We start from the raw sequence: 16,943 nt of genomic DNA, 5'->3' as shown, positions 1-16,943 counted from the left end.
AAAAATAATCAAAAGTAGGACTAACCATCTGGAAGAGAACAATATACTAAATACAAAACAATTCAGTTTTAGACAGGGAAGATCATGTGCCACAAACTTCATTTGGTTTTATTCAAGGTTAATAGATATAATGCAAGAAAGGGATGGATGGGCAGACTGTGCTTTCCTAGCCTTACAAAAGGCATTTGATAAAGTACCACACAAAAGACTATTAAGAAAACTCAATCAAAACAATAGGTGGTGTACAAGGAAAATGACTGAAATGGATGGAAGATTGCTTACATGGGAGAAAAATGAGAGTGGCAGAAATAAAAACTTGACCTGGGAAGAAATGATAAGTGGAGTCCCACAGGGTTCAGTATTGGCTCCAATAGTGTTTGCTATATATATAAATAACATGGATGAAGGTGTAGAATGTTACATGAACTTCTTTGCAGACAATACAAAACTACTAAAGAAAGTACAGAAAAAGACTGTGAATCGCTACAGAGAGACCTGGACAAGGTCTGGAAATGGAGTGAAAAATGGGAAGTGAACTTCAACATCAAGAAATGTAGTATAATGGGATTTGGAAAGAGTAAAAAAAAAGAATATCAGGATAATATAAAATTGGTACAAAAGAAGTAAAGTAGTTCCAAAAAGGACATAGGAGTAATTATCACCAAAGACAGACAGACGGACAGATTGAAACATGAGATCGGAATGAAAAGAGGAGTTTACATAGAAATAAAAAATGGGGAAACACACCTTAGATCAAGATATAACACAATGGCAAAGCTGGTTAAAAAGAGTACACGTACAGCAAAACGTAATTATGAAATTAAGGTTGCTAGTCAAGCAAGATCCAATAGTCCATGGGCCAGGAGGGTCCATCGTGCACCCCCCCCATAACAGTATAGGACCATTTTTTTTTAGTCCCTGGGACCTTATGAAACAACAATATATGATGCCCACAGCAATATTTTGGGATCAACTAGCCATTAGTGGCCATTTTCAAAATGGCCGCCGGTGTAACTAAAAAAATCACGTTTTCGCTTATAAATTTCCTTCTATGACAGATAGAGACATGGTTTCGGTGTCTTTACCTATGTTTTCAAGTACCAGCAATCCAATAATGCATCTTAGAACACTCTATCACGTTTACCTTATTCCCAAATTTTGAAAATAATTCATTTCAAGTACAAATTTGGATCACTTTCTTTAACCTTACAGAATCATATGGAAATCACATACAAAAAGACAAGAGAAAACATTATAATTTTTCCAATAATTTTCAAACAGCTAGAAACCAGTACATTCTCATTTAAGTTGAGACAATTAGAACATTTATAAAGCATTGGCAGCATCATAAAAATCATAGTGCACGAAACATGATTCTCTTGAAGCCTGGACAATCCAACAAACTTTAATAACTGTCATCATCACTGTCACTTGACATGACATATCCATCTGTCACTTAGTTCCATCTCATCATCAGAAGTCATTTCTTTGTCATTAACAATGGCATCATCTTCAGAAGCAACATCTTCTGTCACAACTGGTCCATCAAACCATAGTGGTGTCATTTTGCCATCGGATGATTTCCATCCATGTCCTGTGGGTTCAGGTATTACAGGCAGGGCAACATCAGCACACTTCCAGATGCTAGTCTGGTAGTTCATGCGTTGTATGTGCTGATACAGAGACTTCCTACATGGTGGGAACTGGCAGAGATCAATATTTCTATCGACATTGACAGTGCCATCTGGTCCTCCACACTTCTCACTCAGAACAGCATATCGGACTGCATCAACACTCTTGTGGTGGGTTCTGCCATACATGGCACAGGTAAATTCCTCCAAGTCATCCACCAAACTCTCAGGAGGATCCCACATGTCTCCTAACTGAGAAAGTGCATCAACGAATCGAGGTGACTTCAAGAGAAGTTTGATTGGTCGCACTTTTCCAATTCCCATGAATGCACTTGTTGTGTTACAATGGATGAATGCATGGAGACCCAACAGTGCAGTGCAACTGTTGACCATATCCATGTGCCATCTGGGTTATGTTTACAAGTCTCTTTTTATTCCCAGTGCCTGTGTCAAACAAGATGTTGATGTCAAACTTTTCAGCATGATGAAGTAGCACAAAAAAGACATCACTGTCGGGACTTCGTACCCGAATATTATCATAACCATGCTCCTGGGCATAGGCACAGTACAGGACTATTCTTGTGTCAGTTTCTTCTTGATCAGAGAACAAGTCCAGAATTTCTGTTTCCTTCACGGCTTGACCGTCTTCAGTCTCCAACAGGAAGCAGTGACCCTGAGCTACTGTCATCACTTTTCTGTTTACGAGTTTTGGTGCAGAAACATCTTAACTCCATACATGATGGATAATATCAGCCAGTTGTGACTTGTTGTCATCATTCATCAGGAATGTTTTCCAGTTTTGTGGTTTTTTGGTCATTGGCCCTTTAATGATCAGCTTCTCACTTGACCCACGCTGTTTACGTTCCATTTCCTTGATAGATCCAACTTTATACATGTCTGTACTAAAGATGAAATCTGATTGCTTAGGGATCCTATCAAAGATGAGGTGAGCTATCTGTTGGAAGTTCGCAGGAATGTCATGCAGAGTGTGAAACAGTGCATTACCATCTTGTATGAACAGTGTTCTGCCCTCTGTTGGAAGTGCTATGTCATCGATATCTTTCACTAGGAACTGAAATCCCTTGGACTTGTCAGTCTTTGCCATGTATCCGTCAGCTGTACCAAGGCTGCACGGCAAAGGTCTTGTCCAATCGATTGTGTCAGTCGATTGGCTTTGGTGCCATCTTCCTGTGTTTGTTTGCCAGCTATGAGGAAGTACAGGAACTTCATCAATTCCTCAGGGAAGTTAGGATATACTCCCTCCAGATATCGAGCTGTTGGTGGCCATTTCAGCGGTTCGGCACATTGAAAGGCTTTTTGAATATCATACCTCAAATTCAAGGCCACATCTTTTGTTTTGTCAGATGTACCAAGGATATGCGCCTGCTTCACAGCCTCTCATACTTTAATGTCAGTGTTGAAAACAAGGTAAGAACCAACCGGCCAGATTGGGATTGGATTGGCTCAAATGGTAGTTTGTCCCCATAATGCACAACAAGTTTTGCTTTTAGTTTCTCAGATCTGTACTGAGTGTTTCCAAACTGGGTTTGAGCTAATTCTTGGACATGAATGTCCTTCAAGAAATCTAGCTTGACAACAGTGTTATTGTGGATAACATTTTCTTCAACAAAGGCACAAGTACTGGCAAATGCATTGCGATGTGCTTCCTCCATCATGGCCTGCTGAGACAGAGCTTCAGGGTCACTGCTGCGCCACGACGACAGGTCTCTTGTGTACTTAGCTCTGCAACTCCTGTGGTATTGAGCCTCACAGGCATAAAGGTCATAACCCTTGATCCTTCGCAGCATCTCAAAATCTTTTCGTTCCTCTGCAACTTTGAGAACAGTTGCACCTCCATCATATTCAGATCGTGATGTTGGTTCAGTTGTCCAGCTGCCTCCATGTTTAACCTTTTTTTGCCGGTCTTGTGGCAGAAAATGCAGTCTGGGTTAAAAATTAATTTCTCACTTCTATCAGAAGGGCATCTTGGTGGACATGGACGACAAACATCAGTTTCTGTTAATGATGATGAGGTCGATGAGGATGAAAGTCTTTCTAGATTAGATGTGAACCGTTTGTAACATTGTCGATGATATCCATGGTTGAGTTTTTGCCGGTCTTGTGGCAGAAAATGCAGTCTGGGTTAAAAATTAATTTCTCACTTCCATCAGAAGGGCATCTTGGTGGACATGGACGACAAACATCAGTTTCTGTTAATGATGATGAGGTCGATGAGGATGAAAGTCTTTCTAGATTAGATGTGAACCGTTTGTAACATTGTCGATGATATCCATGGTTTTCCTCGACTGTATCTGGAATTTGTAAAAAGACATACGGCATCCAATGAGGAGAATCTACTGGCTCAGAAAGCCTCCGCTTTTGGATTTCCTTCAACTTTGATAGTCTCTCTTCTGTCAGTGTTGTCAATGGTCCTGATGAACTGTCTCTGTAATGTAAAATGCAATGTTCAGTTTTGTAAGAAGCACCTGCCACACTCTCATCCCTCTTGCGCTTCTTGGATGCCATGCTCGTTCAGGATAGACAGTTTACTGTAAAACAATTAGAAGATAAATTGTAATTTCTAAACAATAACTATGCTGAATAAACTTTGCCTATTGTACTACAGGATCACTAAAATGTGGCTCGATTAGGCCCAAAATCGATTTTTTTTTTTAAATTTAACAATAAGGTAAATGTATTAGAGTGTTCTAAGATGCATTATTGGATTGCTGGTACTTGAAAACATAGGTAAAGACACTGAAACCATGTCTCTATCTGTCATAGAAGGAAAGTTATAAGCGAAAACGTGATTTTTTGAGTTACGCCGGCGGCTATTTTGAAAATGGCCACTAATGGGTAGTTGATCCCAAAATATTGCTGTGGGCATCATATATTGTTGTTCCATAAGGTCCCAGGGACTAAAAAAAAATGGTCCTATACTGTTATGGGGGGGGTGCACGGTGGACCCCCCTGGCCCATGGACTACAACCCAAAGGGTTTCTTTCATCTCTATGGAACAAAAAATAAAGAAAGAATAGGACCAATTAAAAACAATGAAATTGTCATGATAGAATCGGAGGAAAAAATGAGGAGTTTAACAATTATTTTCTATCGGTGTTTACTAATGAGAGATTAGATAAAGTGCCTGACTGCGATCCGATTTTCAGAGGGGATGAAGAAAGTAATCTATCTAATATCAGCATTAGTAAAGTAGAAGTAGTCAAACAGATTGAAAGATTTAAAGCTACAAAATCCCCAGGTCCAGACGAAATTTTTCCGAGAATGCTAAAGGAGTATAAAATTGAAATCTGCAACCAGTCAACTGAAATATTTAATAAATCAGTAGACACTGGTTTTGTGCCTACTGCTTGGAGGCAAGCAAATGTTGTTCCTGTTTTTAAGAAGGGAGATAGATCATCTATATGCAACTACAGGCCAATCAGTTTGACATTGGTTATAAGAAAAATGCTTGAATCAATAATAGTAAATAGACTCAGAGAACACAATGAAAGACATAATTCAATTCGTGATTCACAGCATGGTTTCTCCAAGGGTAAGTTATGTGTGACTAATCTTCTATCCTTTTACACTAAAGTATATAAGGCTTCAGATAACAATGATAGTTACGATATCATTTACCTTGACTTTAGCAAAGCATTCGATAAGGTGCCACACCAGAGACTACTAAATAAAATCAAAGCCCATGGCATAGAAGGAAAAGTGTTAGAATGGATTAGAGCTTGGATTAGTGACAGAAAACAGCGGGTCACCATAAATTGAGTAAAATCTAGGTGGGGCAATGTTATTGGTGGGGTCCCCCAGGGCTCGGTTTTGAGTCCCTTGTTGTTCATTATGTACATAAACGACTTAGATGACGGGATAAATAGTGATGTTAGTAAGTTTGTGTATGACACTAAAATAGGACGCCTAATTAGGTCATGAGACGACACAGAGATTCTGCAAGATGACCTTAACAAATTGTTCACATGGTCGGTGAAATGGCAAATGAACTTCAATATCTCTAAGTGTAGCGTGTTAAATGTAGGGCTACACAACCCCAAAAATTGATACAACTTAGATAACACACTTTTAGAGAAAACTGAGTGTGAGAGAGATTTGGGAGTTCTAGTGTGTCCAAACCTTAAAACTAGAAAACAGTGCATTAGTGCCAGGAATAAAGCTAACAGAGCATAAGGTTTCATTGCTAGGACGGTAATGAATAGAAGTGCAGAGGTAATTATTAAACTCTATCTAGTGATAGTTAGACCCATCCTTGAGTATGTGGTACAGTTTTGGTCTTCGTCCTACAGAATGGACATCAATTCACTAGAATCAGTACAGAGAAGAATGACCAAAATGATACATGGACTCAGAAATTTGCCTTACGAAGAGAGGTTTAGGCACCTTAACTTACACTCTCTGGAAAGACGCAGAGTGTGGGGTGATCTAATAGAGGTGTTCAAGTAGATCAAAGGCTTTAACAAGGGTGATACAAACAAGGTCATCATAATAAAACAACAGGGCAGGACTCGCAGTAATGGTTATAAACTGGACAAATTTAGATTTAAAGAGGAAATAGGCAAGAATTGGTTTACTATTAGGGTGGTTGACGAATGGAATAAACTTAGTAACCATGTAGTAAGCGCTGAAACTATCAGTTGATTTAAGAAACAACTAGACAACTTTATGGATGGGGATGACAGGTGGTGATGGATACGGAGCTGCCTAGTGTAGGCCTTATGGTCTCTTGCAGTCTCCTTCATTCATATGTTCTTATGTAAGACATGTCCCCAGACAAGCATAAAAAACAAAATAGTCAGAGAAACCTACAATTTACTAAGATAAATAAAGGTGGCTTTTAATTACTTGGATGAATGGTAATATATATATATATATATATATATATATATATCACAGGTGAGAAATGTAGTAACACATTTGTAAATCACAACTAACACCACAGTCGGACGAAAGAAAAAGTTGCGTAAGTGGAACTATATACAGGTAAACGTCGACTTACGATGGCCGCGACTTACGATTTTTCGACTTTACGATGACAACGACGACGACGATATGATATATTTAACCCCTTCCATACGGTGCCACACACGTAGGCGTCATGAGGAGCAAGTGGATTCGCGACGCTGCCATATCGGCGTCTTGATTATATTTATTGTAGTCGCCCCTGTGTTTTTACATTCTCTCAAATGTGCCCTGAATCCCATTCTCTGTGGTTTTCAAAATTCGCGGGTGAAAGAGAGAACGATCGATATAAGCGGTGACTATATTTTATGCGAGTATTATTACGACACGTCGTACGGCTGGCATTGACTGCTGCCCGCGAGATTTAAGTCCGTACTGAAAATACATATTATAGTATTTGAATATGGTAAAAAGGATAAAAATAATTAAATAAACTACTGTACATGTTTAATAGGCTATATTCAGTATCTCTGGTGGTTAATATACAGGTAGGCTAGGTACAGTGACCACGGAACAGTGATACACAAATTGGGGATCGACTTACGATGAAATCGTCTTACGATGGATCTATCGAAACCTAATGCCATCGTAAGTCGACGTTTACCTGTATTTCGATTGCTACCTGCAATCCTCTTCAGTAGTACAAAGTGGCAGGGAGGAGGCTATCTTAAGTAGCAACCTCTTACAAAAGAAAGGGAACATGAGAAAATAAAGAACATCACTGCCCCAACCCTAGTTGACCTGAGGTTGACACGAGGTCGGGTCAGGGGGAGGGGGAGGAAGCTTGTTGACAATATTTTTGGTGATGAATAGTCCTGAAATGATGTCTGGGGTCCATGGACCCTTGGAAATATTCATCGTGGGTAGATAATCAATTAATGTTGATTCCACCATTTTCCTTCTGAACCCACACCCTGATTTATAAATGAGATCAGATTTCTCCCAGTCCATCCGGTGATTAAATTTATTAACGTGTTGAAACACTGCTGAATTTATTTGGCCATATCTAATCGACCTTTTGTGTTCATTTAATCTTGTCCGTAGGTCTCTCCCCGTCTGGCCAATGTATGAAAGGTTACAATCTTTACATGGAAGGGAGTAAACACCTGGGAAATGTTCTTCCTTCAACCTCTGGTGAACATTAACAACTTTTTTATTAATAGTATTAGGGTAGTTATGAATTAAATTTACTTCCTCTTTGGGAAGAAACTTGGACAATTGACTGATGGACTCTGAGAAGGGGATGACTAGGGGATTTTGTCTCTCTTTCTTTGACTTAGTGGAAGGGTGATTGAAAAAACTTGCTCTGGCTTGACTAAGGGCTTTATCCAGAAACCAATGAGGGTAGGCTAATTTTGTTAATTGGGACTTGATAGAAGTTAATTCGTGTTCTAAAAATTGGGGGCTACAAATCCTAAAGGCTCGGAGAAAAAGTCCCGAAGCTACACTCCTTTTAATGTGATCTGGGTGATGACTGAAGAAATGGAGGTAACTACCTGAATGAGTGTTCTTTCTAAAAACAGTAAAAGCAAGCTTATTCCCATTCTTCATGATTAAGATGTCTAAAAAGGGGATTTTGTCATCTTTTTCCCATTCCACTTCGAACTTGATGTTGGTTGTTAAATTATTAAGTTTATCTAGAAAAATATCAAAGGGACCCCAACTCTCATCCCAAAGAGTGAAAATATCATCAACGTATCTGAACCAAATCATACCTGGGGGTTTAATTGTTGGAAGAAGAACACTCTCAAAGTATTCCATGTAAAGATTAGCCAGAACAGGACTGGGAGAAATCTGATCTCATTTATAAATCAGGGTGTGGGTTCAGAAGGAAAATGGTGGAATCAACATTAATTGATTATCTGCCCACGATGAATATTTCCAAGGGTCAATGGACCCCAGACATCATTTCAGGACTATTCATCACCAAAAATATTGTCAACAAGCTTCCTCCCCCTCCCCCTGACCCGACCTCGTGTCAACCTCAGGTCAACTAGGGTTGGGGCAGTGATGTTCTTTATTTTCTCATGTTCCCTTTCTTTTGTAAGAGGTTGCTACTTAAGATAGCCTCCTCCCTGCCACTTTGTACTACTGAAGAGGATTGCAGGTAGCAATCGAAATATATAGTTCCGCTTACGCAACTTTTTCTTTCGTCCGACTGTGGTGTTAGTTGTGATATATATATATATATATATATATATATATATATATATATATATATAGACTAGTCCACACTGATAAGACCAAGATTGGAGTACACTGCGACACTATGGACACCCAGTACAAAAAAGAATAGAAGGAAAAATCCAAAGAGCAACTACAAAGATGGCCCCAACATTTTCAAAATTGACATATGAACAAAAATTCCCTAAACTGGAACTACCAACCTTGGAACAAAAAAGAGAAAGAGGTGATCTATTGTCCATTTACAGAATCATGAAAGGCATGGAAGTCCTTGACAGAGAAGACTTATTAAAGTGGGATAAAAGAAATACAAGGGAACATGAAAAGAAACTCAAAAAATATAGTGTTTTAGTCACTGGTCAGTCACCACCATTATTTTCTTATGCCCATCCCCAAACCATGACTATTCAAAGGCTCTCTTAAACAACCTATCAACACCCCCCCCTCATCCAAGTCGATAACTTGCTACCAGCTTCAATGGGTTGTTGGTTTAATCCTGTTTCAAGCCAGACTCAAAACTGACTAGGCCCACATCATAGCTCCACCCACTTCAACCCACTACTTCAGGGCAGTCACCCCCATCGGAACCCAGACTCGCTCCCCGAGACTTGCTCCCAATATCCAAGAACTGTGGCTTCTTCAAGGTCTCTATATACTCAGTTCCAACCTGTTTCACCAGCCGTCCGACCACTGGCTTTCTCTCCCAGGACAAGCCTTGTTCTGTCTACTAGTATAAGTAACCCATTCTTGTACCTGGTAAAAGTGGAATTCCCCCCCTTTCTATTTGTCTTTTCTTGTTATGTATTTACAATGTATTTGGGGAACATTTCCCTAGTGTTCATCTTTTGTTTTGTATATGTTTTGTTCCATTGTATCTATATAATATGTGTGGGTTAGTGATACCCCGTCTGGCGACATGAGGCAACTCGCATGTCCGGGGTAGGCATGCATAGGTGCTTAGCAACAGTGCGTGAGTGAGAGACTGTAGAGGGACGCAGAGGGACGCATGGGTGTTATATTTGACTATGTTATTCTAGTGTATCTTCTTGTAACTGTGTTATTCATTAAGGCTGAATGTACTTAAGAACCTACTGTGTGTATTATTAGCCCTCAACCAACACACACATGGCGCAGTGATATGCGACATTGTCAGTGCATACAGGGCAGTGCAATGCAACGAACTCAGCCTATACCTGCATTATTCTGGTGTACCGTGTCCTGCATTATTCTGGTGTACCGTGACCCACATATCATAATTGCGTGCGACAAGGGCTCACGGAAGTGTGCAATCCCAGTGACAGAGTTACACGCTCTTACGTACAACATAAGTGTTTCAAGCGAACAACCGGCATCATATGCACGGGTTCGTTAGTGACTGGCAGTGCTCCGGCGCCATATTGCGCTTATCTATGTCACGCATTCTGCGTATATGCGTGGAGCCTCCTCGTATGGTGTCTAGTGCCTACACGTGTGGTTTATAGTGCCTCCCCGTATAGTGTCGCAGTGCATTGTGTGTGGTGTTTGTGAAAATCTTGCTGCCTCTTTGTCGGTAGGAGGCGCTTGTATTTGAACATTGGCGGGACGCGAGCGTTATACTTCCCCTCGCTAACACGCCCGCAGGCCAACTGGACCCCAGGTAGCTCGCTTACGGGTACTCATCCGCGCATTACGGGCCCACACTATTAGCTTTATTCTAGCGAAATGCCTAATACTCGTTCAGGAGCACTCGAGCTGGAGGAGGACGAGATGCAGCCAGATGTTTCCGATGAGCAACAGGCCGCATCCCTCCCACCGACCATGAGCCAGGAGCCCTGCGGCTCAGGCTACCTGCCGCAACTGTGGTCGGCAGGGACACTTTCCTTCCACGATCAAATGTCCCGCTAGCAAGACCCAGTGCCGCCTCTGTTCCCGTATCGGTCACTTCGACACTTATTGCAAGCAGGAGACCCGTCAGAAACACAAGCGAGTTGTTTCGGTCTCCGGCGGTGGACATGTTTCGGAACACCCAACAGCCCCACAGCCGTCCTGCCGTCGAGTGATGTCTCCTAGCCCCAGCCCTGCGGTGCCTCAACACGTCGGCGTCCTTATCACACACGGTGGTAAATCGTCATACTTGCAGATGATCCCAGACACCGGTGCGGATATCACTGTGATAGGACCACAGCACTTGAGAAACCTTTCCATTTCAACAAGGACACTACACGCTTCCCCGCAGACCACCTCACTCACAGCCGACGGATCTGAAATGACTCCTGCCCTTGGCACGCTCACGGCTACCCTTACTTTAGGTAAGCCGTCGTGCTCTGCTCAGATCCGAGTACACAAGGACATCCAGACCCCACTCCTCTCCTTCAGCCACTGCAAAGCATTGGCCATCATTCCCAAGGAATTCCTTAAGCCAATATTGGAAGTGAAGCACGTTAAGAAGTGTGTGGAACTCCCATTCTCTGCCTCCACACCACCCTCAGACGTGAAGACGTACTTCTTAAAGGAGTTTAAGGACGTTCTGGTGGCTAAAGCAGCTCTTCAGTCCACACCACTTAAGCCCATGGTGGGATCACCAATGCGAATCCACCTGAAGGATAATGCTGTACCTTTTGCAATCCACACACCCCGGCAAATTCCCCTGGCTTTTAGAGTCCATGGTCTCTCAAGGGATTATTCGACCGGCTGGCGACGAACCTTCAGAATGGTGCCACCCACTTGTCGCTGTAGCTAAACCAAATGGAGGTGTGAGGATCACGACGGATCTGTCCAAACTTAACGCCCAGGTGGCTCGCCCGCCCCATCCGTCGCCCACACCCTTTGATGCTGTACGTAGCGTACCGACCTCAGCTCGTTACTTCACGACCATGGACGCTCTCTGCGGCTACTGGCAGATCGAACTCGCCGAAGAGGACAGACACCTTACCACCTTTATAGCTCCACATGGTAGATTCCAATATTGCAGAGGACCAATGGGATTTGCAGCAACAGGCGATGCCTATTGCCTACGAGGTGACATTGCACTGCAAGGTGTCAAGAATTGCGTCAAAGTGGTGGACGACATCCTCCTTTACGATGCCGACTACACCACTCACCTTACCCGCATCCACCAAGTCCTCACCAGATGTCGTGAGTTTGGCATCACCATTAATAAGGACAAATTTAAGGTCGCCGCGCCTAAGGTGGATTTCTGCGGATTCACATTGTCAGTGGCAGGTATCACTACTGACCAAGACAAAGTGATTGCTATCAGGGACATTCCAACTCCTGCAAATTTAACAGACCTTAGGTCCTTTATGGGTCTCGTTAACCAGTTGGCTGAATTCACCCCGGAGATATCCGCAGCTGCCCAACCTCTTCGGCCCCTGATGAGCCCTAAGAGACAATTTCTCTGGACACCGGATCATGACGAGGCATTCCGAAGGGTGAAAGCTGCCCTCATCAACCCCCCAGTCTTCGCCTCATTTGATCCAACCCTGACAACTATCCTCCAGACGGATGCATCTCGGCTTAACGGCATTGGTTTTGCATTACTACAGGACTACGGCAGCGGACGCCTACGCCTAATCCAATGCGGTTCCCGTTTCTTGACGGAGGCGGAGACTAGATATGCCACCATCGAGTTAGAATTACTCGCCGCCGTCTGGGCGATGTTCAAATGCAAATTTTACTTGATGGGTCTACAGAATTTTACGTTGATGACCGACCATCGCCCCCTGGTTCCCATCCTGAACAGCTACACTTTAGACGCAGTGGAGAACCCACGTCTCCAGCGCCTGAAGGAGAAGGTGTCCCCATACATCTTCACAGCGGTATGGCGTGCCGGGAAGGATCTTCGCATCCCGGACGCCCTATCCCGTGCCCCAGTGAGCTACCCAGCGCCGGAAGACCACACACTCTGCACTGACTCCATTGCATCTCTCCATACGATAGCCACGGTGAGAGCTGTGACAGAGTCCCACGTAGATGAAGATAGGACTCTGGAGGAGTTACGTGACTCAGCTAGGACCGACCCAGACTACGTCCAATTGCATCACTGTGTGACGTCCGGATTCCCCTCGGACCGCTATGCCCTTCCTAGGCCCTTGCTCCCATACTGGAAAATTCGGGATAACCTCCATGCCGATGGTGACCTCGTCCTCTACGGCATGAGAATTGTGGTCCCTAACGCCCTTCGCCGCCGCATCCTGGCCCGTCTTCATGATAGCCACAGGGGCGTGGAGGCGACAAAACGCCAGGCAGGTCAAACTGTCTTCTGGCCAGGCATCAATTCGGACATTGCAAACACGGTCCAGTCGTGTGAACCCTGCCAGTATCTCCAACCTAGCCAGCAGAAGGAACCCATACTCAGCGACGACCACCCAACAAGGCCCTTTGAGTCGGTCTCAGCGGACTTCTTCTCCGTTGCAGGCAAGTCATTCCTTGTCATCGCTGACAGACTCTCCGGCTGGCCTGTGCTCGTCCCTTGCAAAGGCGATACGACGTCGTCCAACACCATCCGCATGTTCTGTAACTACTTCCGGGAGGTTGGTGTTCCCCTCCGCTTGCGAACAGACGGAGGCCCCCAGTTCACCAGCCAGGAGTTCAGGAGCTTTGCAGCACGATGGGGTGTGCGACACATTGTCACATCACCTCACTACCCGCAATCCAATAGCCATGCCGAGGCCGCTGTGAAGGCCATCAAGCAACTCATCCTCAAGGTGGCCCCTTCAGGCAACATAGATTGCGAGGAATTCGACCGAGGCCTCCTGGAACTTCGGAATACTCCCAACTTCACTGGTCGTTCCCCAGCTCAGGTGTTATATGGCCACCCCCTCCACTCCTGCGTTCCGGCCCACCCAGATGCTTTCTCCACGGAGTGGCAGACCAAAGCGGAGGAATGCCACCGCCGCGCAGCAACCCAGGCCAAGGATGCTGCAGCTCGGTATGACAGCCATGCACGTGAACTCTCTAGGCTGCACGTCGGCCAGCACGTTCGGCTCCAGGACCCGAAGACCCACCGCTGGGACAAGGTCGGCATTGTCATGCACGTCGGCAAAGCCAGGACCTATGAAATACGCACCACAAGTGGCCGCGTGTTGCAGCGTAATCGCCACTTCTTGCGCCCTGTCACCTGCACCCCTTCCCATCCACACGAGGCCCATAGCGAGGACCCACCTGCTGATTTGCGTCGCTCCAAGAGACTCCAGTGCAGATTGTCCGCCCGAGACTTAAGTCTGCGGGCGCGAAAGGGGGAAGGGAGGTGTGTGTTAGTGATACCCGTCTGGCGACATGTGGCAACTCGCATGTCCGGGGTAGGCATGCATAGGTGCTTAGCAACAGTGCGTGAGTAAGAGACTAGAGGGACGCGGAGTTACGCATGGGCGATATATTTGACTATGTTATTCTAGTGTATCTTCTTGTAACTGTGTTATTCATTAAGGCTGAATGTACTTAAGAACCTACTGTGTGTATTATTAGCCCTCGACCAACACACACAATATGTCATCCCTCAAGATATATATTTAAATGTATCGGTGATGGTGAATATTAAATATTTTTATGGTATTAGACTTCTCAACTTGCCTTTACATGTGTAAAAATTTAATTCGAGAGCATTCTATGAACATACTTTGTTACAGCTTCTTCATGCCATTGTAAACTATCAGTTTCCATCACTTATAGACCTGGCCACTACTCCTAAGTCCTGGAGTACTTTTGCACATTTTAAGCAAGCCTGTAACAATAGTTATAGAAGAGATCTGGGAAAAAAAAAATCCACACAGTGGTGGATGTCTGGAAGAAATAGGACAAAACAATAGTGTGTGCAAACACTATACAAGAATTTAAGAACAAACTAGATGCTGCGAGATACAAAGACGGGTCACTACAAGCATAGCTCCCCTTCCCGTATAATACAACTAGGCAATAAAAAATATATATATAATAATAAAGATAAATAAATAATAAAAAAAAAACACCAACACACTATTCAAAACAATAATAAGAACCTACCACTTATACCACAACATCTGAACTAAAATATATACATATTCAAATCACTAAGCAAGCCCTCCAAGACCATTAAACTCAATACTCCAACAACTAGACAAGAGCACACAAAAAAAAAAAAAAAAAAAATTGGTATGAACCACACTGGCACACACATTAAAGCATTACCAAAAGATAATAGGCCTAGCTATAGATTAACACTGTCCCAGATGCAGCCATCAGAGAACACAGAACACTACAATACCCCACAACAATCCCAAGAAAATAAACAATATATCTTTTCTGAGTCATTTGAGGACCTGCCCATAGGTTGATGCCAGTTACCTGAAGGCCACAGGTCTTCTGCAAGAGACCAGAGGCAGCAGAATGATTGATTACTTCAGGCAACAAATTTCCACCAAACCCCTTTCCCTAATAATAGTCCCACATATAAAATCCCTCTGAAGAGAGACAAGAACAACACTACCATTCTTGTGTTCAGGACACCATCCAGCACTAAGGTAGACCAACACAGAATAGGCCTGGCTACAGAATCAAAATGTGCTAGGTGCAACCATCACACAGAACAACGAATATGTTATCTTACACTGCCTTGCACTATCCCCAGACAACAACAATATTTCTTCCTTGAGTGACATATGGACCCATCCAATGGCCATTTGCAGTTACTTTGGAGCTATGGGTCTTCTGCAAGAGAGACTTGGGGCAATAGATTAATTGAATCTATTATGACCTTGGAGACATTAATTACAACACAGTAATAGCATCAGTTAAAATAACAGTAATCCCTCCCATACATGGAGACATTTGTGGGGTGGGGATGATTTCACCTTGTGTATCTGAATGTTCCCCAAATCTGAACACCCTGTGCACCAATTAGTTCAGATAAGGGAGGGACTAATGTAGTGAATAATCAACTCAATACTTACTAGTTTATAAGGAAGAGAATGAAAGTCTATATACTTTAATAGCTAAAAGAAATGAAAATTAAAGAAAAGAAAAAGAAAAACTAAAAAAAAGGAACTTACAATATCCTCAGCTGATGCAAATGTGCAACATAATGTTCCTGCTGTGATCATGATGACAGATAAATATTTCATTAGAGTGTAGCGTCGACCCAACACAATAATTCCCATTATCATGTTGGCAATAAGAGCTCCCTGAAATAAAACATAAGTTCCATTAAATACAAGACATTATACATACATACATATACCAAAGGCTTTTTCCCCCTTTACAAGGGAGGTAGCCAAAAAACAAAGACATAAAAACCACTCCCACCCATTCCATTCCCAGCCTACTCCACTCCCATCCACCCCCTTCCCACCCTCTTATCTTGGTACCTCCTGAATGACGGGTCATCCCTGCATCTTGTCCACTGCCCTGGGTCAGAAGCAGTGTCATAAAGCACAGCACATCCACAGCAAGGCTGCTTCATTAAATCGGCGATCCCCCTCTCCGTCCCCTCATGCAGAAAAGAAGACAATTGAAATTCCTTCGGGCTGTGTCAATTTATTTCTCACACATACTCCCTCACCTCCCATCCCCCACCCACTCCCCCTCATGCATCACAGCATCATCCATACACAACCATTCTCCACTCACCCATCTTCTGTACTCTCCTGTCCTTCCTCAACAGACATTCCCCTCTTTTCCAATGTCCCTTTTACCCCATCCATCCATCTCATCCTAGGTCACCCCCTCATGTTCACTAATTCCACCTCTGCCTTCCACACCTCTTTTACTAGTCTTTCTTCACTCATTCTTTTCATGTGTTCAAACCATCCCAATACTCTTTCATCAACCCTATCTCCCAACTCCCTTTCCAAATCTCTTCCTACACAGATGACATAACAATCACATGCACACATCATAACACAGACATAGCCACAGTATTAATACAGCCATACCTTGATACACTCAACACATGGTTCATTACAGAGACTCAAAATAGCCCCAGCCAAATCTACAGTAGCACTTCTCACCAACTGGACAAAAGAACACAAATACATTCCTCATCTCTATATCAACAACACTAATACCACACAAACACGCCCTGAAAATTCTTGGTGTAACATACGATACATCCATGTCATTTAAACAACACATCACAAACATAAAAAAATAAATGCACACCTAGACTCCATGCACTTAAATCAATCACTGGAA

General features: G+C 43.2%; 1 protein-coding gene across 2 annotated transcripts in view; it reads right to left on the bottom strand.

Moving 5' to 3' along the window:
* LOC143034658 (UDP-xylose and UDP-N-acetylglucosamine transporter-like) overlaps window positions 1–16,943 on the bottom strand; it is a 251,693-nt gene that overhangs the window by 67,434 nt on the left and 167,316 nt on the right. For both annotated transcript variants that reach the window (XM_076201016.1, XM_076201015.1), the window contains exon 4: window positions 15,803–15,934. In XM_076201016.1, coding sequence (XP_076057131.1) covers window positions 15,803–15,934 — 132 coding nt within the window. The remainder of the gene's footprint in view (window positions 1–15,802; window positions 15,935–16,943) is intronic.

The sequence above is a fragment of the Oratosquilla oratoria genome, chromosome 17, assembly GCF_046742065.1.
Source record: "Oratosquilla oratoria isolate Oo_2021 chromosome 17, ASM4674206v1, whole genome shotgun sequence".
Classification (NCBI taxonomy): Eukaryota; Metazoa; Arthropoda; class Malacostraca; order Stomatopoda; family Squillidae; genus Oratosquilla; species Oratosquilla oratoria.
This window is presented reverse-complemented; position numbering and strand designations above follow the sequence as displayed.